This window comes from Hipposideros armiger, unplaced genomic scaffold (genome assembly GCF_001890085.2).
Source record: "Hipposideros armiger isolate ML-2016 unplaced genomic scaffold, ASM189008v1 scaffold_94, whole genome shotgun sequence".
NCBI classification, from domain to species: domain Eukaryota; kingdom Metazoa; phylum Chordata; class Mammalia; order Chiroptera; family Hipposideridae; genus Hipposideros; species Hipposideros armiger.
The window spans coordinates 3,615,298-3,642,139 of NW_017731444.1; the positions used below are offsets into that span (position 1 = coordinate 3,615,298).

At 47.0% G+C, this 26,842-nt stretch overlaps 1 protein-coding gene across 2 annotated transcripts in view; it reads left to right on the forward strand.

Annotated features, from left to right (window-relative positions):
• Positions 1–26,842, forward strand: part of HCK (HCK proto-oncogene, Src family tyrosine kinase) — a 36,828-nt gene that overhangs the window by 917 nt on the left and 9,069 nt on the right. Inside the window, exons 2-10 of one of the 2 annotated variants that reach the window (XM_019645762.1) lie at positions 14,950–15,061; positions 17,860–17,902; positions 18,262–18,361; positions 19,141–19,239; positions 20,571–20,674; positions 21,546–21,695; positions 22,031–22,183; positions 23,933–24,112; positions 24,886–24,962. In XM_019645762.1, coding sequence (XP_019501307.1) covers positions 14,951–15,061; positions 17,860–17,902; positions 18,262–18,361; positions 19,141–19,239; positions 20,571–20,674; positions 21,546–21,695; positions 22,031–22,183; positions 23,933–24,112; positions 24,886–24,962 — 1,017 coding nt within the window. In that variant the 5' untranslated portion in view covers position 14,950. The remainder of the gene's footprint in view (positions 1–14,949; positions 15,062–17,859; positions 17,903–18,261; positions 18,362–19,140; positions 19,240–20,570; positions 20,675–21,545; positions 21,696–22,030; positions 22,184–23,932; positions 24,113–24,885; positions 24,963–26,842) is intronic. The other variant, XM_019645761.1, reaches the window with a different exon arrangement.

Genomic DNA, 26,842 nt, shown 5'->3' on the forward strand with positions numbered 1-26,842 from the left:
CCTCCCCCTCCCCCTCCTCCTCTTCCCCCATCTCCCTTTCCCCTCCTCCTCCGCTGGGCCCTGATTCCCATTAAGTCTAGTTCAAACCTCACAACCTCATGGACAGACCGCAGGATGTCTGCCCCCATCACTTTCCGCTTCGTGAGACCTTGGTCAAGTCACTCTTCCTCTCTGAATTCCAGTTTCCTCGTTTGTCAAATGGAGCTATTAAGTCTTTCTTCCAATGCTGCAGTGAGCTAGAGTATGTTAGAGTTCCTGTATGTGAGAGACAGTTTCGTGTCCTGGTTAAGGAAGGGGGCTTCTGGGAGCAAACCTGCCTGTGGGACTTTGGGCAGGGGATTGGGCCTTTCTGAGCCTCTGTTTCCACAATTAAAGGATGGATATAATAATAAAAATAGCTCCCTCACAGGGTTGTTTAGATTGAGTTACTGAAGGAAAGCTCTTAGGGTGCTGCCTGACAGATATACATGCTCAATACATGTTGACTACAGTCATAGCTATTATGGTCTAGCCCCATGGTTCTCAAACTTTATCAGTACATCAGAACCACCTGGAAGGCTTGTTAAAACTCGGACTCCTGGGCCCTGGCCGCAGTGTTTCTGATTCTGTCCGCCTGCAGCAGGACCTGGAGAATCTGTTTTCCCTGGAGAAGCAGATGCCCCTGGTCCAGGGACCCTACTTTGAGAACCACCGGTGTAACTTTTGGCCAGCACAGAGAAAGGCCTCAAATAACAGTTCCCTTATCCCATGGCTTTCTCTTCACTGTCCTTTTTTTTGGGGGGGTGAGGGGTGGGGAGGAGTTAATATACAAAAAAGTGAAGAGAATAATATATTAACTATCCCAGGAACCCACCATGCAGGATTAACAAATGTAGTGTTTTGTCATGTTTGCTTCAGATTTAAAAATAAAATAAAATAAAATTACTAAAAGTAAGAGATAAAATGAAAACCTCACTACATTGTATCCCTCTCAGTTCTGTTTCTCTCCCTCCTCACAAGCAACCACTGTTATGAATTACAGCCCTTCCAGTCTGTGCCTTTATACATTTATTACATATACATGGATGCATAAACAATACATAGAATTCTGTGTCTTAAAGATCTACATAAATGCTATCTAACTGTGAGATTCTTCTGCAATTATCTTTCTCCCCCCACCTTCTTATCACTAAGTTGTCAGGGTCTAGCCAGGATGAGAAAGAGAAGCCTAGCTCATTCCTTCTAAGTGGAGTGTCCCGGAATTTGACCACCTTACCGTATTCCTCATTCCCCTGTGGATGAGCATTCAGGTTATTCCAGTGTCCACACAACAAACAATACTGCTGGGATCGTCCTGGATGTGTGGCCTTGGGCACATGGGCAGGTGTTTCTTGGGGGATACACCAAGAGGCTGGATGGCTCTCCAGAGGGCACACCTGTGGCCCTCTCCTTTTGTGAATGAGGAGGACTGAGACCTGGAAGGGTCACCTAGGGAGTCTGGGGCAGAGAAGAGAGAAGAATCTGGCTCTGCTGACCTCCCAGCTCCCTCTAGACCCAGGGCACTGTCCTAGATCTCCTGATCTCCGCTGCAGGAAGGCAGACATCTTCATGCATCTCATTCACTGTACCTGACACTTAGTAGACACTCAGACCATGGAAGCATAAATACATTTTTTTAATTTGTATAAGAAACATTTTATTTTATTTTTATAGAGTCTCCTTTTCTGTGCACTTTTAATTTAACAAAAGTTATTAGTAATATGCTGCATACACAATTTTTAATCCTACTTTTTCACTTGTGTTACATTATAAGCATTTTTCCATGTCATTAAAATGTCCTTGAATTTTTTTTATGGCTGTGTAATATTCCACTGTTTGGATGTACCATAATTTGTTTAACCATCCTAGCAAAGCATTTTTATGTAGTAATAATGTTTTGAGGTGAAATTCACATAACATTATAAAATGAACCATTTTAAAGTGAACAAATCAGTGGGATTTAGTACATTCACAATGTTGTGCAACCACCACCTCCATGTATTTTCAAAACATTTTCATGCCCCCAAAAGGAAACACCATACCCATTAAGCAGTTACTCCCATGCCTTCCTCCCCCAGCCCTCAGCAACCACCTACCTGCTTTTTGTATCTATGGATTAATTTACTTGGGATATAAATGGAATCATGCAATATGTATACACCTTTGGTGTCTGGCTGCCTTAATGTTTTCAAAGATTATCCACATTTTAGCACGTGTCAGTATTTCATTCCTTTTTACAGCTGAATAATATTTCATTGTATGTATATACCACAATTCTTTATCCATTCATCCATAGATGGAAATTTGCGTGGTTTCCACCTTTTGGCTCTTGCAAATAGTGCTGCTATGAACATATGTGTACATGTATTTGTTTGAGCACCCATTTTCAGTTCCCTTGGGTAGATATAATACCAAGGACTGGAATTGCTGGGTCATGTAGTAATTCCATGTTTAACTTTTTGAGGAATCGCCAAATTGTTTTCCACCATTTTACAGCCCCATCGGCAAAGTACAAGGGTTCCAGTTTCTCCACATCCTTGCCAACGCTTTCTATTATCCTTTTAAAATTATTATTATTATTACTATTATTATTATTATAGCCATCCTAGTGGGTGTGGAATGCATGAATCTTAATCTCACCCCAAGCAGGCTGCTGTCTGGGGCCCTTACCCCGGAGGGTGAGAAGAAAGTTGTCTGCATTCAGGGGACTAGCCAGGGCTTGGACTTCAAACTCTTCTAGAAAGAAAGTCCCAAGAGGCACAGAAATCTACCTCCTGAACCACTGTATCTCTAACACCTGGCACATAGTAGGACCTCAAAAATATTGAACGTAGAAATGTTGAACAACCTCTCCCTTCCCTTGCCTGAGATATTTCAGCACATAGGTATACAGAGAGTGCCAAAAAAATGTATTCACATTTTAAGAAGGGAAACTAGTAAAATTGTAATAATATATACTGACAACAAAAGATGAATACAAGTTACGTCTGACTTCTGCAATTACAAGAGGTATTACCATCAGCATCCAGACACTTCTGATTATGGCAAACTACTGCTTGAGCAACATTGACCAAAGTGTCCACTTGTATACATTTTTTTGGCACCCCCGGTATTTCAGTTGGCTCCACACAGCAATTCTTTTTAATTAGTTGCTAATATTTAAAGTCAAGAAGCTCATATAAATCTGGATTTCTGTCTTGTCTTAAAAACCTGGAAGAGTTAGTAGTTCTTGGGCTAGAACTTCCATCTCCCATGTTCCTCTGCTATTCACTCATGGCAGCATTGGTGAAGCTGAGTAGGGACTGCTCTGTACACTGCTGTCCAGTGGGCAATACCCTTGCCTGGGCAACCTTTCTAATATGTTTGGCTCTGTGGGCCCCTCCAGTCATTTGAGTTTTCAAGCCCTGCCCTCCAATCATGACAAGACCTCCTTTTTTATTGAAAAGGAATGTCAGGCCCAGAGAGGGTAAGTAACTTTCCCAATGTCACACAGCTAGCTAGTGGTAAAATCTCTCTTATCCTCTTCTTTCTCAACAAACTCCCACAGCACTTTGATCTCTGCCCCATTTCTCCAGTTTCCTCCACCCCAGGACTGGGAGTTTTAGTGTGTACTTTTAGAGGCATGGGTAATGATGCAGAAGAAATCTTTGCTTGACTGTAAAACGTACCTTTGTTCTTCGCCAGTGTCTATGGCCACCCATGCTGCACCCTCTGGATGGCACTGCACTGGGCCTACATTCCTAATTCTGCCCTAAGACACCTGCCTGAGCTCCCACCATCACCCTGAAATTCTTTGGCCCAGAAGACTTAGGGACAGCCGAGAGAATAGGAGTCAGACTGCCAAGAACAGTAGACAGAGCACAGGAGACCTGAGTTGGAGTGCCGACATTGCCCTATGCAAGCTGTGATTCACTGGGAAAATTCCTTCCCTCTCCGAGTCTGTTTCCTCATCCAAAAAAATGGACATAGAAGGATGCTACCTCATCATTTATGCAGTACAATTCCTTTGATGTTAACACACACAAAAATATACTCCATATTTTCCATGGGTATTTGTGTCTCAGCTCGAGTTTCCCCAGAAGCAAATTCTAGAAAAGATTTCAAGTGCATGTACTAGCTTTATTTGGGACTTAATTCCAGAAAATCCTGGTAGGAGAGTGAGGGAGCAAGACAGAGAGGAGAAGGCAGCCAATGGAGGTGTGTTATCAAGCCACCAGTCATCCCTGTGGGTACCTGGAACTCAGTTCTACTGGGAGCTCTGGGAGGTCGTGAACATATTCAAGAGGCAAGAGAACTGGGACATGTACCCAACTGCTCCTCTCTGTCACTGGTTGAAGGCTGCAGGGAGATCATATTTTTCTAGCACTTCCATTGCCAAGTTCATGGGCAGAGCAGGCACCAGTGGCCACAGAGAAATCTCTCAGGCAAAGAGATGTAGGTGGTGGCATTTGGAAGTGCAATGAGAGTGATCCAAAACGATGAAGGGCAGAGTGATGAGGCGGGCCACCAATAGCATCTCTTCAATAGACGGGTATTAAATGCAGATGCAGAGCCTACCTGGAGTGGGGGAGGGGTGGCCGTGGAGGGCCTGTGCAGGAAGGAATGCAAGGGCACCTTAGACTTGTCTGTAATGTTTTCATTTTTAACAAGGATGATGCACTGTTATACTAGGTGATGAAAGGTAATTTGAAAAACAAAATGCATACCCTCCAAAAAAAAAACAAAAGAAACTGAGGCTCTGTCAACTATAAAAAAGTAACTGTAAAAAGGTTGGAGCATGCATTATTGTGACTTTGAGGTTTCTATTTGTGGGGGACAGATTGTGGGGCAGCTGACCTATCTAAAGGAGGCAACCTCCACTCAGATTCAGTCAAGGAAAACTTCTTCTCCAAGCAGAGATACACAAACACAGACAGTGCCTCTGAGCTTAAGCACACATTCATCACTGTTGTTTATATGGTGGGAAACTGGGGCACCCAGGAAGCTAACGGGGACTTCATTCAATTATTCAATAATTTATTGGGCACCCACTATGTCCTAGTAGGACTGTATCCACTGGAATACAGCAGTGTACAAAACAAGTCAGTACCCCCATATGTCTCACATTCTATGGGGAGACAGATGCTAAACAAACCCATAGGTATCCATTAGGTGCATTAGTTCAGGTCCTTTGAGAAGCAGACTCTCAGAGATATTAAATACACAAGAAATTGATTAGAGGAGATACCTGTGGGAGAAACTAGGAGAGGCTAGGAGAACCATTAGAGGGCAAGGCGTATTTGACTTTAAATGAAGAAGAAAGGAAGGGAGGGGAAGAAGTAAAGGAAGGTAGAAATGCCCTAGACTGCAGTGCCCTTCTAAGGAAGGCTTGGCAAGGCTGTCAGTAAGCCCTCAGCCAGTCTCCCGTCAGAGGTCGCCCTGGCCTGGGCCTGCCTCAGTGTCCCTGCCACACGCAGTCCTTGGCTGGGAGCAGCCCATGGCAACAGTGATGGACTTCAAAGCACAGCAGCTGGGGCCATTGGTCAATCCCACTCTCTGCAGGTAAGATCTGAGAGGCCCATCCTCGTGGTGGCCGCATTAGATGGTGGTTAAAGCCATGAAAGCTATGGTTGGGAAGGGGCTAGAAAGTGATGGAAGTTGGGGGTGGGTGGTCCTATCTTAGCCAGGGTGATGAGAGAAGACCTCTCTGAGAAAATGAGATCTGCGAAGAGATCTGGGGGAAGTGAAAAAGGCTTTCTAGGTGAAGAACATTCCAGAAAGCAGCATGTACAATGGCCCTGAGGTGGAAGCATGGTTGGTGAGTTGAGGAATAGCAAGAGGCTAGTGTGGCTGGAATGAAACAAAAAAATCAAAGGACAGCTGGTAGGAGACAGAACTGTGGGGTTGAGAGAGCCCAGGTCATGGAGCCTTGCCAGCCATAGCAGGGACTCGGGTTTTTATTCCAAGTGAGATGGGAGTGCCAGGAGATTTTGAGCAGAGAAGGGACATGACCTGGTTTGTATTTTAAAAGGCTTGCTTGCTTATCTGTAAAAGGGAGAATGAGGAGTCAAACCCAATTCTGACTTCAGCTCCCATGTTATATTTTCCAAACTTCCCTGTCCCCTGCCTACCTTAGATAAAATTATTCTAAGGATATTCACAATTGCCCTTGGATTCTGGAGTTGACCAGGTGACCCAGAGGTAATATTGAACGTGCTAAGAATTTACTATGCATTTGGAACAAGTAGTTGGAACACAGGTACCTCAGAACTAGCCCTCTGGCCGATCAAAGGCCTCAAGTTGCTCTTCAGTGGGTTGCTCTGTCACTTGCTATTGTGTGAACCAAGGCGCAACACACCCTCTCTGGGGCTACTGCTCCCACTTACAAAATGAAGGTCTCTCCAATCTCTTCCTGTTTGTAAAGTCAAATAGGACTGGTTTCTTTTTTTTAAAGATTTTATTGGGGAATTGGGGGAGGGGAACAGACAAGTTGCTGTCCTTTTGTTCTTCAGTCTAGTTGTGGAGGACATTGCTTCACTGGACGTTGTTGGTATGATCATTGCGCTCTTCCCGGTGAGGCAGATCAGTTGCCGGACACTAGATGGCCGCTCACGGCAGCTCTTGGCAGCTCATGCTGGCTGCTGGCCGCTCATGCCAGCTGCCAGCCACTCACGGTAGCTTTATGGCAGCCCACTGCAGCCTATGCCGTCGCCGACTACTCACAGCAGACCAGCTCCAGGTCAAGCTGTTGTTCACCATCTTAGCTGTAGAGGACGCAGCGTCTCTGGCCCTAATACCGGATCTGAACTGGGCCCTGCTGCTCAGAGCTAGCGTCCCAAGCCAGATCTTAACCAACGAGCCACTCAACCGGCCCTTAAGGTCAAGTTTTTCATTGATCAGAAAGAAGCTGAAGGTCAGAAAAGGGGAGAGAGAAGGAGTCAGGGGTGACCCCCAAATGTCCATTAAGGGAAACAGTCTCTTGGGGGTTTCGGTGGATCGTTCAGAAGGCAGTCAGGGAACCTGAGGAGAGAGGGAGCTGTACAGCCTGAGAATTAGCTCCTGATGGGGGAAGACTTTCCCTCCACCCCCATGGCTGAGCTGTTCCAAAAAAGGAAAGTTCCTCTAACTGCACAGTCTTGAGCCCTGGGCCTCTGGCACTCTGGCTTCCTGAAGTTCCTGTTTGGGTTCCTCATCCCACTTTCCCTCCTCCCCCTGCAGCCTCTGAGGCTGACCCCAGGGGAGGATGAGGGGCAGGAGGGCTGGATTCTTAGTCTACCTGCCACTGAGTAGCTGGGGAGTCTTTGCCATGGTCCCCCATTTCCCCACCTGGAAAATTACTTAATAAGCCTGGGCCCGCTGACTTCAGCCAAGTATGGTAAGGCCTGTAGAGAGTTGAACACAATACATTCACTCCACAAATGTATATGGAGGGCCTAATACATGCCAGGTACTTTCTAGGCATGGCTTCCGTGCCATCAGCTTCATAGGGTCCATATTCTACACATCCTCACCTACTCTAATGGTTCTAATACCCTCTTTACTTCTCTTCTATCAAAACCTGCTAGCAAGGAAGTCTTTGCCATAAGCCATTCACGCTTGACAGTATGAACTGCAATCCCTTGTAAGAAATTCCTTCTGAGGCTTAAGGGGTCAGAAATCTAACTCAAACTGGCTCAAGCAGAAGAAGGTTATTGGAAAGTCCACGAGCATATCAGCTACAGGCAGGGCTGGATCCAAGGGCTTGAGAAGCTGTATTTCCCCATTTCTTGGTTCTGCTTTGGAACTGCAAGCCTCTTTTCCAGCCAAAGGCCAATGGATGACTCTCATTGGTCAGGATTGAGTCACCTGCCATCTCTGTTTTTATTACTGCAACTTTCATTGGCCAGGCTTGGTTACAGACCCACCCCTACAACCAGAGGCTGAAGTCAGCTCCTTCCCAATTCATGAATTGAGAATGGGGGAGAGGTGATTCCCCCCAAAAAAACTGGGGAGCTGTCAGAAGATGGGGGAGCAGATGCTATGCAGGAAAGAACTATAGCTATTCCCTTCAGAGAACGTATCTAACATCTCACTTCATATTTGGAGAAACTGAGGCCCAGAGAGAGGTTGTGACTTGACTGGGGTCACACAGTGAGCTTGTGGCAGAGGTGGGACAAAATTCTAGAGCTCCTCACCCCCACTCCTCATAGGCCTCTGCTTGAGCCTAAAAGCTCCGAGAAAACCATCTCCCACCCACTCCACAGGATGCTCATGCTGGGCCCTGGCCTCTCCCCTTGGGCTTGACCCTGAGTCTCTGCAGCCAGCATGGTGACCATGGGAAGCAGCTGAGGCAAACAAGTGACCTTTCTCATTTCCCACCCATAAAGTGCCTGCAGAAGCTGATGGGGTGAGGAGGTGGTTTCGTGTTCCAGGAGTTCAGCAGTGACTTGAGGAAGTGTGTTTGCAAGGGGTCAGCAGTTCTAAGCTAGTTTGGGGCCAGGGGACCACTTCTGCTCTCACAGCCTGGTTTTCAATCACGTTAGACAAGAAACATATGTGTTCTCAGAGCTTTTAAAAAACCTTTCACATCCCTGTTGTACAGTAACTTAGGCTAAGCCTGAGAAGCAAGTGCCTTCTATTTTATAGGGAAAAAAATGAGGCTCAGAGAGGGGAAGTGACTTACCCATGGTCACATAGCCAGTCAGTGGCAGAACCAGGGTTCAAATCCAAGTCCTTACCCCAAGTTCGGCCCTCATTCCACCACATTGGTAGGTCACAAGTTTTAGTGCATAAGAATCTCCTGAAGAATTGTTAGAAATGCAAATTCTAGGCCCTCACCCCCAGATGGTTTATTCCATCCAGAGTGTAGTGCAGGAATATGCAAGAATCAGTGAGAATTATTTGGATGCAAGTGGCAGAAATCCAACTCAAACTGGCTTAAGCAAAATTGAGTATTTTTTTACTCATGAACTGGAAAGTTCTGAGGTTGCAAAGCCTCAGGCATAGCTGGATCCAGGTGTTTAAACATGTCTTCAGGAGTCACTTTGTTTCCATTGCACTGCTCTCTGCCTTCTGTGGTGGCTTCACTCTAAGGCGGCCCTTTCCTTCATGTCAGGATGGCTCCCAAAAGCTCCAGGTTTTTATATCTACATCTATTGGGTTGTCGGAAAAGTCATGATGTGTTTTTTCTATGCTTTTCATTGCAAAAAGGCATCATGACTTTTCTGACAACCCAATATATCAAGAAAGAGAGTGCCTAATAGAGAGTGCCGTTCCCCTAATTCTTCCAGCAAAATCCCAGGGCAGACTCTGATTGCCTCAGCTGGGATCACATACATGCCTGCAGCTAAACCTACCACTGTTGGTTGTCAGGGGGACAGGGAATTCTCCGATTGGCCAGGCCTGTATCAAGTTGTCAATCCCTGAATTTAAGGGTGAGGTTGGCCCCTGAAACCCTACACATTGCATGGGAGAAGGCCGGTTTCCCCAGGAAAATCCAGGTGCTCTTGTTATCAGAAGAGGAATGGATGCTGAGGATGCAAGTGCAAAAGATGCTCCCTACACGAGTGCTTCACACTGAGACTAAGCTTGAGAATCACCTGGGCCTTGTTCAAATGCACATTCTGATTTGGGAGGTGGGGCCTGAAGTGCCACATTTCTTTCTTTCTTTCTTTCTTTCTTTCTTTCTTTCTTTCTTTCTTTCTTTCTTTCTTTCTTTCTTTCTTTCTTTCAAGATTTTATTGGGGAATTGGGGAAGGGAACAGTGTTGGGGAATTGGGGGAGGGGAACATTGTGTTTTTCCAGGACTCATCAGCTCCAAGTCAAGTTGTCCTTTAATCTTAGCTGTGGAGGGTGCAAGCTCAGCTCCAAGTCCAGTCGCCACTTTCAATCTTAGTTGTGTGTGTGTGTGTGTGTGTGTGTGTGTGTGTGTGTGGAGGGGGGGCGCAGCCCAGCAGCCCATGTGGGAGTCAAATTGGCAACCTTGTTGTTAGGAGCATGCGCTCTCACCAGCTGAGCCATCCTGCCACCTGTTGGCAGCTCAGTGGCAGGTCAGCTCTGGTGCAGCTCACTGGCCCATGTGGGAATCAAACCAGTGACCCTGTTGCTCAGAGCTCGCACTCTCTTAACCCGCTGAGCCACCTGGCAGCTCTGATGTGCTGCGTTTCTAATGGCTCTCGTGTGATGATGATGCTGGTCCTCATGGTGGCCACTCAGAGTAGCAGGGCACTCTGTTACATTTCCAAACTCACTTCGAGCCCCACAGGGCTTCTGCATTCCCCACCATGTAGAGAGGTGCTGGGCTATGTAAACCTCTCCCTTCATCCCCTCCCCACCCCCACCCATCCCATGGTTCCCCAACCCACCCAAACATCAGCACCATCTATCTATTTGGGAACCACTGATCAACATATTGCAGATTCTGCTGCCAAATCGCTGTTGGAGAAACTGTCCACTGGGTCCTTCAGTGACTTTTCTATAAGGATCTACATAATAAATTCTCTTTTGAATGGAGTGCTCACAAAATACTTGTTTCTGTTGAGAAAATACCATGTTTCCTGGGATTTTATGGTGAGAATGGACACATTTCCATTTTTATCTTGGTTACCAGGAAGCTCAGAGATAAGCCTAGTACCCAGTGGCAGTAGCGGTCCCGCCATAGGCTTCTGGCTCAGTAACCTTTCCTTTCTGAAGGGTGTAGCATAATCCTTGGTGAGTCTTGAAGTGTTCTGCATATGGTTTAATATTATAAGTTCCCTCAAATTTTTTTGGAAGTCAGTGCTTCTTTGGAACATTCTTGACTTTCCTCTAATTTTGACTGAAACCCTCCCCATTCTTCAAAACCCAACTTGTTATCCTGCTACTCAATTACTATAAACAGGTTGCTTTTTCTTTCTTTCTTTCTTTTTTTTTTTAAAGATTTTATTGGGGAATTGGGGAAGGGGAACAGACAAGTTGCTGTCCTTTTGTTCTTCAGTCTAGTTGTGGAGGACTTCATTTCACTGGCCCATGTTGGTATTGTGATCATTGCGCTCTTCCCGGGTGAGACAGTCGCTCACCGGCCATTGGACGGCTGCTCACGAAAGTGCACGCTCGCTACTGTCCAGCCCCACTGCAGCCTACACAGTTGCGGGCAACTCAGGGCAGCCCAGCTCCAGGTCAAGCTGTTGTTCACCATCTTAGCTGTAGAGGGCGCAGCATCACTGGCCCTCATGTGAGATCTGAACCGGGGCTCTGCTGCTCAGAGCTGGCATCCCAAGCCAACGCTTAACCAGCACGCCACTCAGCCGGCCCTAAACAGGTTGCTTTTTCTATGAGCATATTAACATACACATGTTAGTGGCAGAACCAGGATATAAATTCATTTTACAAAAATGGCTTGATATTATATTTGTTTTTCAGTTTTCTTTTTTCACTCACTAAGTATCTTAGCCATCTTTGCATGACTCTGACTGTCTGTGCCAAACCCTACCAGCTTCTTTGCATTTGATTTTGGAATGTAATTCCCTAAGTCCAGTTTTCCCTTCTCAACTTGGTCCCCAGAGCAGGAACCATTTCCTGACTGACTACAGAGAGTACGGGCTTTGGGCATGAATTTATTCACTAACCCTACTGTGTGCATTATGATCCTACTTTGTGCCACAGAGGCGCTGAGCTAAACACTGATGGACACAGACAGTAGCAAGACCAGCCTCTGCTGTGTGCAAGGTTGGCAACTTTCTATATCCGTTCTGTTGAATACAGTAGCTTTAGCCACAGTCAGTGACTGAGCACCCAAAACATGTCAAGTCCTTACTTACTAAGATGCACTGTATGTGTAAAATACACACTGGGATTCAAAGACTCAGCATGAAAAAAAAGAATGTAAAGTATCTCATTGATAATTTTTATATTGATTACATGTTAATAAGAATTTTGACATATTGGGAAAAATAAACATACCTGAAAATTAATTCACTTATTTCTTTTTACTGTGAAAAATATGGCTGTAGAAAGTTTTCAATTATATGTGTGGCTCACATTACATTTCTAGGCCTAGCAGTCAAGAAAATGAGCATTTCTGAGACCACTTTACACTGGGTAATGGAATGGTTCTCTTGGTATAGGGGGACAATCACATTTTATGCAAATTGGACTCCGGCTAGTATATCACTTTAAAAAAAATCACACTTTATTGTGCAAAAATTGAACGAATGGAAATTCCCTATTTTAAAAAGTTAACGTCTTGGACTAGCCGAGTGGCTCAGTTGGTTAAGAGCTCGCTCAAGTTTTGAGTTCTGAGCAACAGCGGTTCGATTCCCAGCCTGAGCTGAGCTGCCACTGAGCTGCCAACAGGAGGCAGGATGGCTCAACTAAAAAAAAAAAAAAAAAGTTCTCAAGTGTAGTATCTCTAAGCTTGTGGGCCAAAGAATTGCAATCTGTGCTTGCTTTATGCTCCAGGGCAGGGCCACATTTGTTAGTAAACAGAGATGGTTATGGTTAACATTTCAGGGTGCCTACTGTGTGCCAGACACCTTTACACGTATCACTCACTCAGTGCTCACCACCATGCTCTGAGGTAAAACCCAGCATCCTTTCTCAGAGATGGCCTTGGGTCATGCATGAACACAGGGCCTTCAGAAACCCATCCCTCAAGACCCCTTGGTCGTCTTGAATTGTAAATTGTGATGTAAATGATACCTAATGGGTGCTCAGAGAGGTGGAGGGAGCTGCCCCCGTTACACAGCGGTGCTCTTCCCAGAACACCCGCTTGTTAATCAAAATATTTGAAATGTAATATAATGTGATACTGTACAAAACCACACAATATGCTGTTTTATTTCCCACAACTGTGATACAAATCAAAAAGGTGTTGGTTTCTGTTTTAAATGCATCCCAGTGCAAGCAGAGCATTTGAGATCTCGCTCCCCAGCATATGTCATCAGTTTGGCTCAAATAAACTCTTCTAAAAGTTTTTTTTTTAATGCATACAAATATATTATAAAGCAGTGATTAATTGTGATAATTTTTCAAATTAATAATGTAGCACTCCAGGGGTCTGAACTGGTTCCTTACTTTATTCACAAAAGGCAAATGAGGCAGAAACCGCCTAGGTCTGGAGGTGGTAAATTATTCCCAATTCCCACCAGGACAGAAAAAAAACATCCTTGTAAATAAAAAGTTGTGTTTTTTTTTTCAAATAACTCCCCTAAGCCTAAGAATTTTGGGGTATTTTTATTCTTGAACCACTAACAGATGTTTATTTTAACAAAATAAGTATAACTGAGTTCTGTTTTAGAAGAAAATTTCAAGTGTGCGGAGTAAGAGGGAAACAATGACTTCCTTATGTGGCCCTTCACAGCCTGTCTCCTCAGCAAACACATGTGCGCATTTCGAGAAAAGAAATGAAACATTTCTGCTGCTTTTACAATTAAGTTTTGATTCTGATCAGGTACATGTGTTTTCTTTAAGTGTCTTTAAATGAATCCATCAGCAAATTTGGTCAGCTTTACCTCCAAAATAGCCCCTGAATCTGTCTGCTTCTTATCTTCTCAATAGCCACCACCCTGGTCCAGGCCACCATCATCTCGTGCCCGGACAACTGGAGTGGACACGGTTCCCTGCCCTGCTCCCTACAGTCTGTTCTCAACCTAGCTGCTGGTGGGATTATTTAAATTGAATCCTGTCATTCTACTGCCTAAAACTTTCCACGGTTTCCCATCATCCTTAGAATCAAATCCAAATTCCTCACTGTACAAGATGTGGCAGTCTCGTCATGTACTGTCCTCTCCCCTGCCTGTGATCTCCAGCCACGCTGGCCTTCTTCCAGTGCCTCATTCTCTCCAATCACATTCCAGCCTCAGGACCTTTGCATTTGCTGTTCCCTCTGCCCAGAACACTGTTCCCTAAGAGTGTTACGTGACTGGCTGCTTTGTGTCAGGCTCCGGGTCCAACATCACCTCCTCAGAGAGGCCTTCACCAACTGCCCTGTCTAAAAGGGCCCCACAGAGATGTTCCCCCTTATATCCTCTTTTGTTGTCCTCACATTTCTCAGTATCTACATTTATCTTGTTATTTATTTGTTTGTCTGTTCATTGCCTATGTCTCCCCTCCATCTCCAGTGTGAGCTCTGTAAGGGCATGGACTTGCTTGTCTTATTTGTAGCTTAGAAAAGTGTTCAATAAATGTTTGCTGAGTAAATGAATGAATGACCAAATAAATCCATAAGAGAAAGAAGGCGAGAAAGAGAGAGAGAGAGAGAGAGAGAGAGAGAGAGAGAGAGAGAGAGAGAGAGAGAGAGAGAGAGAGGAAGCTGTTATAAGGCAATTATAAAATGATAGGAGGAATATGGTGCCTTGACTATTACTTAGCTATATTGTTTGAGCCACATTATGTGGCCTCATCTTTGTCATTTACTATAAAGTGGTAATTTTTATATAATAACAATTTAGCTTTACTCTGCTGTTTGCTCTGAGCCTGACACGGTGCTGAACATCTTCTCACCCACATGCTTTCTCTCATGCTTCCAGCATCCTGCGAGTAGATTGTATTACTATCCCCCCTTTTGCTGGTAAGGAACTGAGACTGGGGAGCAGGGAGAGGTGTGGGTGGGGTGGAGCCACCAAGCCTCAGCTCAGGCTTTTTGACCTCGGAGCCGGCTGTGCCCACCACCCACGCTGCTCCCAGCTCTCTCTGTTGAATTGCGATGATCCTCATGATTCATTCTCTGAATAAACGCCCCGTGGCAGGGGTCCTTTGTAGCATGACTATAACAACTTGTCAGCTCTCTGCGGGTACCTGGCTAATGTGAACTTGGGGAAGTCCAGAGGTGACAAGGGCAGAGTGAACTCCATGTTGGGGGGTGGGGGAGTGGGGCTGGCAGGTGGTAGGGAAGGTAAGATGGGGAAGGAGAGGGGGAGCCAGCCCCCAGGGGGCTCTTGAACCAAGCATTGAAGACTCCCCTGTGTGGGTTCATCTCCTTTCTCTCTGCTGCAGGATGGGGTGTGTCAAGTCCAAGTTCCTCCGAGGCAAAGTCTCAAAAACTGAGCCCAGCGTCAGCCCACACAGCCCCCTGTATGTGCCGGATCCCACGTTCCCAGGCAAGCGGGTGAGTGGGGAAAGGAGTCCAGTGGCCGAGAGTGCCAGGGGAAGCCGCCCCATTATGCCTCCAATTGTCCTAACAGCGTCCTGTTTTCCCAGGGGTGAGCAGGTGTGTTTGGGGTGAAATGGAGCTGACCAGTCACCAGCAGCACCCTAACTTTCTAGGATACATCTGCACTGAGCACCCAGGGCAAGGACATTACTTCTCCTTGCCCTGCCGCCCAGGCCTTGGCCCATCAGCCTGGGCTCCAGTGAGCAGGTCCCAGTGAGAATGTCTGGCCTCAAGCCTGGGCAGTAACAAGAGCAGTGCTGAGAGTAATGAGTGACCAGAGGAGTAACAACAGCAGTCAAAGTAATGACCGTAATGGTGATAGCGTCAGCATCATAGCATTAGCTGTAATAACAATTGCCGTGATGACGGTAACAACAATGCTAGTGGGAGTATCATGGCAACAGCAGCAGGAAACATAGCAGCAATGGTAATAAGAGAACTGATAATACTAGGAGAGGTATTTATGTATCTTATGCTTATACCGAGCTTACCAAGCACTCCCCTAAGTGCTTTATGGTTATAAACACCTTGAATCCTCAACAATAATCCTATTGTTGGTCACAATTCTTATTGTACACATTTTACAGTGAGACACAGAGAGATTAAATAACTTGCCAAAGGTCCCGTGCTTAATAAGGGGATTCAAACTCGGGCAGGTTCCAAAGGACCAGTGGTAGGAATAAGGGTAACAGGCAGAAGCCAAATGCAATGATGGAAGAGCAGTAATGGTGGTAACAGTGGTGATAATGGTAGCCACAGTTGCCATCGTAGCAGCACCCCTAGTAATGGTAGCTGTGATCGTGATAGAAGAGCAGCAACAGTAGTATTTGTGGTGGTAACAATAACAGCCCTAGTAGTGGTGATGACAGTACTAATAATAGCAACGGTAACAGTTGTAATGATTGTTACCATTCTTTGAACACCTTCTATGTTCCAGGCCCTGGAGTGAAGTGTTTCTATATCATAAATCCTCACTAAAAGCTGTGAGGCAGGAGTTCTGCCACTTTACAGCCAGGGCGACTGAGGCTCCGAGAGGTTAGATGGCTCTCCAGCGTCACATAGCTGGGACGTGGCAGAGCCAGGCTTTTCTCCCTCCAAGGCTGGGTTCTGTCTCCTCTGAGGTCCCTGAGTCCATCCCGCTATCTGAGCCTGTCGAGGGAAACAGCCTCTGCTTGCTGCCTTCAGAGGCAGGCATGTACTCCTTGATGTCCCTTAGAAATTTCTTCCTTGTATTGAAAGAAGGCCTATTACCCCAAACCCTCCATACTCCTTGTTCCCAAACCTGCTCCTTAGCTGTGCCCCGAACACCTCCATTCCCTTTGCCCCATGACAGCCTGTAGAGATCGAAGGCAAAGATCTTATCCCAGCCCACCCATTTCTTCCAAGTCGTCTTGCTCATAACATGGGTTTCTGACCTCTGTCCATCCTGCTTACCCTTTTCAAAGCATGATGTCTAGAACAGGACTAATTCTGGAAATGGGAGAAGAGTGGAGCAGTCACCTCCCTCCCTCTCACACTCAACTTCTATTAATACAGCCTGAGGGTATATGAGCTTCTCACACTGGAGATGTCCTAAGCTGACAACCTAAACCCTCAATCATTCCCGGGTCTGCTTCTCTCCGAACCAGCGTGGACACGGGTCCTTTCTGTGGCTAAGGCTCCAGGTTCTCAGGTTCTCTGAGACCCTCTGGCTTGTCACCAGTGGGAGGTGGAGGGTTTTCTTCCACCGGTTTTGGGCCGTCCTCTCTGAGCATCAGATTTAAGGGATTCCATATTTAGCCGTTCATTGTTCCCCCCGCCCTGGAAGACACTAGTTCAGAGGTAAGTTAGGAAGGGTTCCTCAGAGAAAGGGTTCCCAGGTCAAATCAGTCTGTGAAACTCTGGGCAAAACAGGCTCCTTGTGAAGGGCACCTCAGAGCCTTTATGAATTTTTGTAATGATTTTTGTGGCTGTCCCCAAAAAGGATGTAATCTTCAGTGTTTCCCAAACCTGTTTCTGTAAATTACTGTTAATTTCAATGTGTGGCACACAAAGTCATTCCCCTTGAAACGTCACAAATTGTAGCAAAACCTACAGTTTCTTCTGACCAGTGACCCCTCCCCAGGGGGTCTCCCGTCCCTGGAGGCATCAACTGTTGTCAGTTTGGGGTGGACCCTTGAAACTCTTGCCATGAATTTACACTCACATGTGTATAGTATGTGTCCACACAAAGTATTTAGGATGTGTGTGTGTGTGTGTGTGTTTTATGTAAATGTATCATATCATTCTGAAGAACTAGTTTTGTTCACGCAACAATATATCTTTGAAGTCAATTTGTGTCAGGAGTGAAGCTGGGCCTCCCTCTGGTAAGGACTGCTTAGATGTAGGCACCAATTCCCCTTGGGATAGACACTTAGGTTCTTTCACATATATTGTGGAGCCTTTATTCATAGGACATGTTGATGGACATGTCTCCAAGCATTTCTCCAAACATGCCTTGGAAAACACAGATCTGGACTAACCCCCTCACTGTATGTCAAGGGAAGGGACAAGCCAGTGTCCTCCAGTATGTCCCAAGGCCGAGGATAGAGCCCACCACCCAAGAGACCTGGATCCTTGTCGAGGCCATGCCCCTAATGTGCTGTGTGACCTCAGGCACGTCCCCCACCCTCTCTGAGTCTCCTCCCATGACACACAGGCCTGGGCTGAGAGGCTATTCCGTGGCTCCTCACACACTATTGGATTCATCGCCTTCTCCCATTTCTCCCCTACAGCGACCTGACAACAGCAATGGAAACCCTCCAGGGTCCACGGAGGGTGAGTACCTGCCAAACATGTGTGGTGGCATCGTGTGCTATGTAGAGGAGGAGGTTAGGTTCTCAGCCAGAGCTGGAAGCAGAAGTCCCAAACAGTCAAAAACACCCTTGAAAATCCCCTAAATTGCCCCCAAAGAACTTCTTACAGGCTGTTTTGTTTCTATAACATGGTTCAATAATATGAACAAAACGCCATTAGCTTTAAGCTCTAGAATCACACCCAGCATGGCAAGATGCTTACTTAGACCATGAGACAAACCCATCAATGGGCTGGGTGCCAGGCGTTGGATGGGAAACACCCAGGGCTGTGGGGGTGCTCGGATAACGCCTCACCACCTCATGTGTCTCTCTCCCCTGCAGGTTCTGAGGACAACATTGTGATTGCCCTGTATGATTACGAGGCCATTCACCACGAAGACCTCAGCTTCCAGAAAGGGGACCAGATGGTGGTCCTGGAGGAGTAAGTCCCCATCCCACTCCCCGTAAATGACAGATCCACCTCTAATATGCAATTGCACTCTCTTCTGTTCTTCAATAAAGAACCTGATAGATGATCTTTTACTAGGGTGGAAATGACCAATGAGAATCTGATCATAATAGAGGAGAAAGGGTTTGCTGTTAACCTGGATGAAAGTCAGAATAAAGGGACCCGTGGACTTACCAATGGTGCATGTCCAGGCAAGGATGAACCCGTGAAAGCGCTTTCTCAGAGAAGCCTTCCTTGGGCTCCAGGGATTATGCTACAGGCTTGCCTATGGACTAGACCCTGTAGAGGTGACGTTGCATTCACAAATCCTTGGACCTCTGAGTTTGCCACCTCCTATCTCCTCCAGTCTTCACCGTCACTGGGTGTAGAGTCCACTATGTACAGGACCCCAGGAATGGCAGTGGTTATGCTTGGTCAGATTCCTGAGCCCACTCCCTCTGGCTCTTGGTCCCAGCTGAACTCCTATGAGTCTGCCATGGGCACAGGACTCCAGCTTGGGTATGGCTAGGAAGGCTAAGGCCACGAGTCTAGGGAGAAAGAGTCCGGGGGCCAAAGACGTAGGGCTGTGAGCTGTGAAGGCATGGATAGGCCTTGATTCCAAACCCTCGGATGCATAGTGGGGACTTGTAATGATCCCGACCCTAATCATGGGGTGTATGCAGGGCGGTACTCTAGGCCAAGGCTGAGGGGCCCAAGAGGACCAGGGGGAGTCCTTCTGTCCCCTAACCCTTTTGATCCCTCCTGTCCCTCAGGTCTGGGGAGTGGTGGAAGGCTCGGTCCCTGGCAACCCGGAAAGAGGGCTACATCCCAAGCAACTACGTCGCCCGTGTTAATTCTCTGGAGACAGAGGAGTGAGTATTCCATTTTCCTGTGCTCCAGAAGGAAGCATGAGTAAAGCCAGCCTTGTTACTGCCTCAGGGCCTTTGTACCCTTTATGTCTCCTGCCTGGCACACTCTTCCTACCACTCTTTGACTGGCTCCTTCTTATACTTTGGGTCTCAGAGAGGCCTTCCTTGACTATCCTGTCTAACGTGGGTCCCCTCTGTGACTCTGTTTTGTGGAAACCTATTTTATTGCCTTCTAAACACTTCTGACTAGCATTTCTTCCTTGTGCAAGACCTAATTTCCCAGGGGTGGGATTCCCAGGAAGTTAGTTCTGACTGTGTACCCTGTAACATGGCATGAATCACTTTACAGAATGAAAGCAAAGAAGGCAGAAGGGCAGTGTAACATGGTGATTAAGAGCTTGGGCTCTAATGTTAGACTGCCTGGATTTGAATCCTGCCTCCACCACTTCTCAGCTGTGTGACACCAGACAAGTTACTTGCTCTCCCTGTTCCTCAGTTTTCTCATCTATCAAATGGGGATGATAAGGGCAATGATTCCACAGAGTTGTTGGGTGGATGAATGTCAGCTTTCTTTCTCCCCAGTTGATACAGAGGAAACAGAGGCCCAGAGAGAGACAGCAACTTGCTCAAAGTCACACAGCAGGTTAATAGCAGGGCTGAAACCTGCTGACCTCTGGTCTGGGACTTTTTCCATTACAGCATATGAATCGCTCCTTGAACTTTCCTTCCCAATATCCCAAATATCCTGGGAGAATGAAGAAAAGATCTAAGAATATGGTCCCAACTACAAAATTATTTGAAATCTTGCATTTTCACTTAGACATTTATGCCGAATTATATTCGACACTGTTGACACAGAGGAGATAGACTGTGAAGTTGACGATATTCATACTCTAACTCACATGGGCCTTTGAGGTCCTGAGAGCAACACCACATGTTCTTATGAAATCTGCAAAAGTAAGATTTTGACCGCAATTGCTTAAGACTGCTGTATTTTCCCACTCAGTCTGTCTTTCTGACCTTCTGTCCATCATCTTACCCCTCCCATTGGGTGACATTAGAATGACCCCTGGGCATTTTGTAGGTGTAACGCTGTGTGATTTTTCTTAATGAAAAGTCCCCAGTGTGCATAAGTTTTAGTCTCAGCAAACTGGATTCAACCCTGGTAAAATGTCTGTTTTAATATCAAAATAATTGTTGTTCTTTTTCCAAAAAGAATCTTTGAGGAAAACCCATGCTGCAGGAAACCAGGCCCTTGGCATCCTGGTGCCCCCTGAGAGCTGGGCAGGACTGTCCCCCCAGGTTCACATGCCGTCTCCTCCCCTCTCCACCAGGTGGTTCTTTAAGGGCATCAGCCGGAAGGATGCGGAGCGCCAACTGCTGGCCCCCGGCAACGTGCTGGGCTCCTTTATGATCAGAGACAGTGAGACTACCAAAGGTGACCCAGCTCTCCTCATGCTATCAATAGACAGATGGATAGATAGAAAGATAGATAGACAGCTATAATAATGATGATGACAGCCAATGTTTACTGTTTTGTTTTGTTTTGTTTTTAAAGATTTTATTGGGGAATTGGGGAAGGGGAACAGTGTTTGAGAAGGGGAACAGCCAAGTTGTTGTCCTTCAGTCTTAGTTGTGGAGGGCACAGCTAGCTCAGCTCCAAGTCCCGTTGCCATCTGGCTGGCAGGCGGCAGTTCAGCTCAAGGTGCCGTGTTCAATCTTAGTTGCGGGTGGGTGTAGCCCACCATCTTGTGGGGGAGTTGAACCGGCAACTTTGTTGTTAGGAGCACGTGCTCTCACCAGCGGAGCCATCCTGCCACCTCTTGGCAGTTCAGCGGCAGCTCAGCTCAGCTCAGGTTCAGCTCACTGGCCCATGTGGGAATCGAACTGGCATCCCTGTTGCTCAGAGCTCGTGCTCTTAACCAACTGAGCCACTCAGCCGGCCCCGAGGTTTACTGTTTACATCCCAACTACTTTACCAGCTTTACTTCCTTTAATCATCAGGCAGTGTGATGAGGTAGGGAGGTATGATGACCAGTCCCTTTACAGATGAGAAAATGGAGACACAGAGAGGTGATGTACTCACTCACTTGTCCAAGGTCTCACAGCTGGACTCTGAAGAGCCTGGACGAGAACCCAGGCAGCCTGACTCCACAGCCCACTCTTACCCTTGTGTTCCACTGCCCAGGTGCTAGGAGGGTGCCAGTGGTGGCCTTATGGGGGTGTCAGGAAGAGGTGTCAGGGTGCTGACAAAAGGCAGCAGGCCCCTGAGGTCCCGCCCCTGAACCGTCTTTCTCTGGCCAATGCAGGGAGCTACTCTTTGTCCGTGCGAGACTACGACCCCCAGCATAGGGACGCAGTGAAGCATTATAAGATCCGGACCCTGGATAATGGGGGCTTCTATATCTCCCCGCGGAGCACCTTTAGCACCCTGCAGGAGATGGTGGCCCACTACAAAAGTAAGTCTTGCCCAGGGCTGCATTCCAACTGGGGGTGGGGGGTGCTATCTCCTGAACCCTCGTTAAGGGTGTGCACAGCCTCTGAGGCCCGCTGAGCAATTCCTGACCCTCCCCAGACAAATAGTTGCTTTGGATTCTCCTGAAATTTTAGGCCTATTGAGCAGGAAGGTAGAGGTGGCATCCCATCATGTCCTGCTCTCTTGGGAATGTCTCTGATCATGGCAACCTGTTGGAACATTGGCTAGAGGCAGTGGACCAGCAGGGAGGCCTCTGAGGGGAAGCCCCTAGGTAGCTCAGAACTGGCTGCCCACGACTGACTGGGGTCTTTGTTCCAGAAGGGAGTGATGGACTCTGCCAGAAGCTCACAGTGCCCTGCGTGTCCCCCAAGCCCCAGAAGCCGTGGGAGAAAGATGCCTGGGAGATCCCCCGGGAATCCCTCAAGCTGGAGAAGAAGCTTGGAGCTGGGCAGTTTGGGGAAGTCTGGATGGGTAAGGACCCAGGGCTGGAGGGTGACGGGGAGAGAGGCGAGACGAAGGACATTGCTTCCAGGAACCGCCTGAGGCAAAGTGGGAATGCCAACCAGGGCAGAAGAAGATATTTGAATAATAACCATAAAGGAGCAATTCTTCTGATAGCAAGCCAAATTGTCCCGCCATGCAAACACCGATTTGCCTTTGAGGCCAGGCCTATTGGGGTAAAAAATTTCCTTCTGAGAAACAGGAGTCCTGGATGAGGAATCCGCTCCCTCACATGGAGCCGTGACTATCTACCGTGTTTCCCCACAAATAAGACCTAACTGGAAAATAAACCCTAGCATGATTTTTCAGGATGCTCGTAATATAAGCCCTACCCCAAAGATAAGCCCCAGTTAAGATCGTCAGCCAGACATGACTGAATAAATGTAGATTTTTGTACATGAATAAATGTAGATTGTTGGAGCAAAAATTAATACAAGACCTGGTCTTATTTTCGGGGAAACACGGTATCTGTTCGGGGTTGAGATAACCAGAGGCCTCTTAGGATGATGAAAATTAAGAGTACAAAAACGCAGCTTGAAGATTTTCAGGTGAATTCAATGTTGGCAACTGGTCAATGAGTTGCTCTGAGCACCTGTCATGTACCTAGCGCCATGTCAGGGCATTGTAGGGCAGCAAAAAGGCATGTTCCACCCCTGCTGTCCTGCCCCTAATAACGTGAGAACAGCAATGCCTGCTTTGCAGAACTGTAGGGTGGACACAGTGCCTGGCACAGTGCCTGGTGCACCCTATTGTGTTTACACTCCACCATGTTCCAAATGGGAGTGAAGACAACTGACAGAGATACAAACAATTGAGCTAGAGAAAATAAGTCTTAGAGGCCTCGTAGTTCAACTACATTTATTGAGAGCCTGCTATGTGCCAGGCACTGAATAAGAGAATGTGACAGAAAAAGGTAAGACAGGTCTGAGTCATGAGGTTAGAAAACAAAACATACTGTATAAGGCCTTAGACTCTTACTACAGGAAGACCATAAACCTGGATTAGAGCTTCCTGGCAGCCAAGGCAAAAATGGAAACACAATTTATGAGACTGTGTTCGTAAATGCTCCTAAACAGCATTTATAAGATTTACAAGATACAACAGGGGTGGGATGGGGTGAGGGAAAAGCATGTGCAAAGTCCCTGTGGTGGGAGGGGGAGTTGGGTGCTTGAGGAGCTGAGGGACATGCAGGCTGATTGGTGCACAAAAGGCAAGGGGGAGTTTGATGGATAATGAGGCTGGCATAGTAGGCAAGGCCAGATCATGAAGGGCCTTGTGGACCATGATGAGACTGCTATTTATTTTGAGAGCAGTGTTAAGATTTAAACATTTTAAGCAAAGATGGTGCGTGTGTATGTGAGTGACAAAGGTGGGGTGTGTGTGTGTGAGACATCATCTGAGTGAGATTTTGAGGTTATTCTTTAATCCCTACAACAGCCCTTCAAAGGCAATGCTGATCATTTCCCCTTTGCAGATGAGGAAACCACAGTTCAGAGAGGTTAAGTAACTTGCCCAAGGGCACACAGCTAGGAAGCGGTGAACCAGCCTTTCAACCGATGTCTGTCTGAGCCAAAGCCCATTGTCTCTCCTTTTCTCTCTAAGGGCTGAGATGGGCAGGGAAGCTTTTCTGGAGGAGGCAAATCTGCAGCTGGGTCTTCCTGGACTGTGTGGGAAGAGCAGTGGGTTCTGATCACCTTTCCTGCTCTCTATCCCCTCCAGCCACCTACAACAAGCACACCAAGGTGGCCGTGAAGACAATGAAGCCAGGGAGCATGTCTGTGGAGGCCTTTCTAGCAGAGGCCAACCTGATGAAAACTCTGCAGCATGACAAGCTGGTGAAGCTGCACGCAGTGGTCACGGAGGAACCCATCTACATCATCACTGAGTTCATGGCCAAAGGTGCTGTGTTCTGGGGCTTGGGGATGCAGGCTGTGGCTCATACAAGTCAATTTCAGACCCAGAGGTGACTCTGATGTGGTTCTTGCCCTTGAAATGCTCCAAGTCTGGCCAGGAGCTGTTCCCACAAGTACTCATTGAGCACCTTAATATGCAACTGCCCAGCCCTCCTGGTTAAAAGGTGAAATCATGTTAAGGTGATGCCAGGGGAAGGGGAGCACACAAAGATACCAGGAAAGGGGAGTAGGGCAGAACCCTGCTGGGTGATGCAAGAAGCTTATGGGTTCACTGTGAGCCTGAGAAGCCAGGGGCAACTCCCCCATCAGCCGCCTTCCCCGCATAGACTAATGCTCTGGACAAGAGATTCGACAAAGTATCGGTTCCAGGCTGCCCCCATCCTGCCCACCCATCCAGAATTTCTCAGGGGTTTTTTTCAGGCCACCATTTCACAACCATTTTCAATCCCTGCCCATTTCCCAAATAATAGAAACATCTCACCCGACCTCGTTTAGTGTGATTTGAAATCTAAAACTTTTTTCTTTTTTCCTAAACACAGTTACGCCAGCCTTATAAAACCATGGCCCTAGTCCAGGCTCAGAAAGTTATCTCAGTCAAAGAGCCAGTCTAGCAATCACTAAGTCATTTAAAAACCCTCAGATTCTCTTTTTCAAACACTCGGAGTGGTAAATAAACATTTTTATTTAAATCCATCACTGTGAACAATTTTAACCATAAAGTAGTGAGACCAGTCAATGTTGCTTCCCCCTCCCCCACAGGAAGCCTGCTGGACTTCCTGAAAAGTGACGAAGGCAGCAAGCAGCCATTGTCAAAACTCATTGACTTCTCAGCCCAGGTGAGAGAGGCTAATGGGGAAGTCAGGGGGCAGGGGGAAGGGAATTCATGATTTCTTCAGCACATACTTAGCGACCACATTCTATGATAACAATAATAGCTAACATTTGTTGTGTGCTTTGTATAAAAGTATTTTTCTTGCACGTGCTTTACATGTACTAACCCATGTAGTCTTCACATGGACCTTCTAGGATGGGATTTTTGTTATTTTTCTTATGTAACAAACCACCGCAAAGCTTAGGAGCTTAAAACAACAATTTATTATGTCTCATGATTCTGTGGGGTGACTGGGGTTGGGTGGGGGGTTGTTCTCCATGTGGCGAAACCAAGGTCGCTTACATGGCTGCATTCAGCTGAGAGCTTGCGCCTGGGGCTCCATGTTTGAGGTGGTGGCTCATCCTCCGGGGTCTCTCTCCAAATGGCCGCTCACCACGCAATAGTCCAGCCAGAGCTTCTTTACAGCATGGCGGTGAGGTTCTAAGAGGGGCTGTACGAAGGGACCAAACCCTAATGTGGCAGTGCTGGTGAAGCCTTTGTGTGCACCATGCTTTCTAATGTCCCGCTGGCCAAAGCAAGTCACGGGGCGAGCCCAGAGTCAGTGTGGGAGGGGACTGCCCAAGGGCGTGAGTCCAGGAGGCATGGTTCACTGGGCACCACCAATGTAACAGTCTGGCCACAGGTAAGTAATTGCCAGCCCGTTTTACAGAAGAGGACATTGAGGCACAGAAAAGGTAAGTACAAATGAGGAAACAGGCCCAGTGAGGTTAAGTCACTTATCTAAGTTATTCTGTAATCAGGGGATACAACAGTGAACAAAATGGAAAGTATTGCAGTCTCACAGAGTTGACAGTCCAGACGGGAAGACAGATAATGAATAAGTGAATCTCATAGAGAACTACGACCCAATAGTCTTGGCAAAAAAAAATAATGATGAAAATAATAATAATAATGCAGTATTCAGCAAAACAATAGTGTATACAAATCCCAGTAACACTTCTTCAAACTCCATTTTCTTTCTTATCTTCCCTTCACTCTCTGTAGCTTCTCTCGCCCTCAGCCTGAGTGCTTTTTACTTTCATCCTCTCTCATGCTCCCCTATTTGTGGGAAAACGGAGAGGAAATGGGGTGTTATGGGAGTACATGGCTAGAGCATTTAGCCTGGTTCAGGAGTAAGCTGAGAAGACTTCCCAGAGGAAGTGGCCTCTTGACTGAGCCCTGAAGAATTAGTAGAAGTTGGGCAGATGAAGAGGAGAGGGAAGGGTATTCTAGACAGAAGAAACAGCCTATGCCAAAGCCCAGAGGAAAAAAACAAATGAGCTGGGCCTGATCGGCTGGAGCCAGGGGCAGGAAGGGGGTATGGTTTGCAGCCTGGTGGGCTTTAAGAAGACCTAGACCCAGGCCTAGGGCTGGCCCTTCTGGAGATGCCTAAGGCAGAGCCCATCTGAGTATGCAAATCAGGGGTGGGTGGGGGTAGGAGTGGTCAGAGGTCTAATAAAAGGCCTTACCTTTCAGAGCCTGGAATGCCAGAGACATGAAAATCAAGGCCTGGCAGTTTGACTTTAATAGTCCAACTTGTTGCTAAATTATAACCATCAAACTGGCAGAAACCTTGCTGGAGGGAGGAGAGGAATCAACTGGAGCAAGAGCCACTCTCCCCTCCTACAAGTGGGAAAACAGAAACCAAGGGAGGGAAAGAGGTGCCAGGCCCTTGGGCATCCATGAGCAGAGGTGGGCTTGGGGCTCAGGGACAGGAAGGAGCCAACCTGGGACCCAATCTTTGCCTCCAATCCTAGAGGCAGATTGGCACAGTGCTGTGTGCCCCAGACCTGTCACCACCTGGCTTTGGCACCACCTTGAATCTGCTCTGGGTCTCTGCTCTTT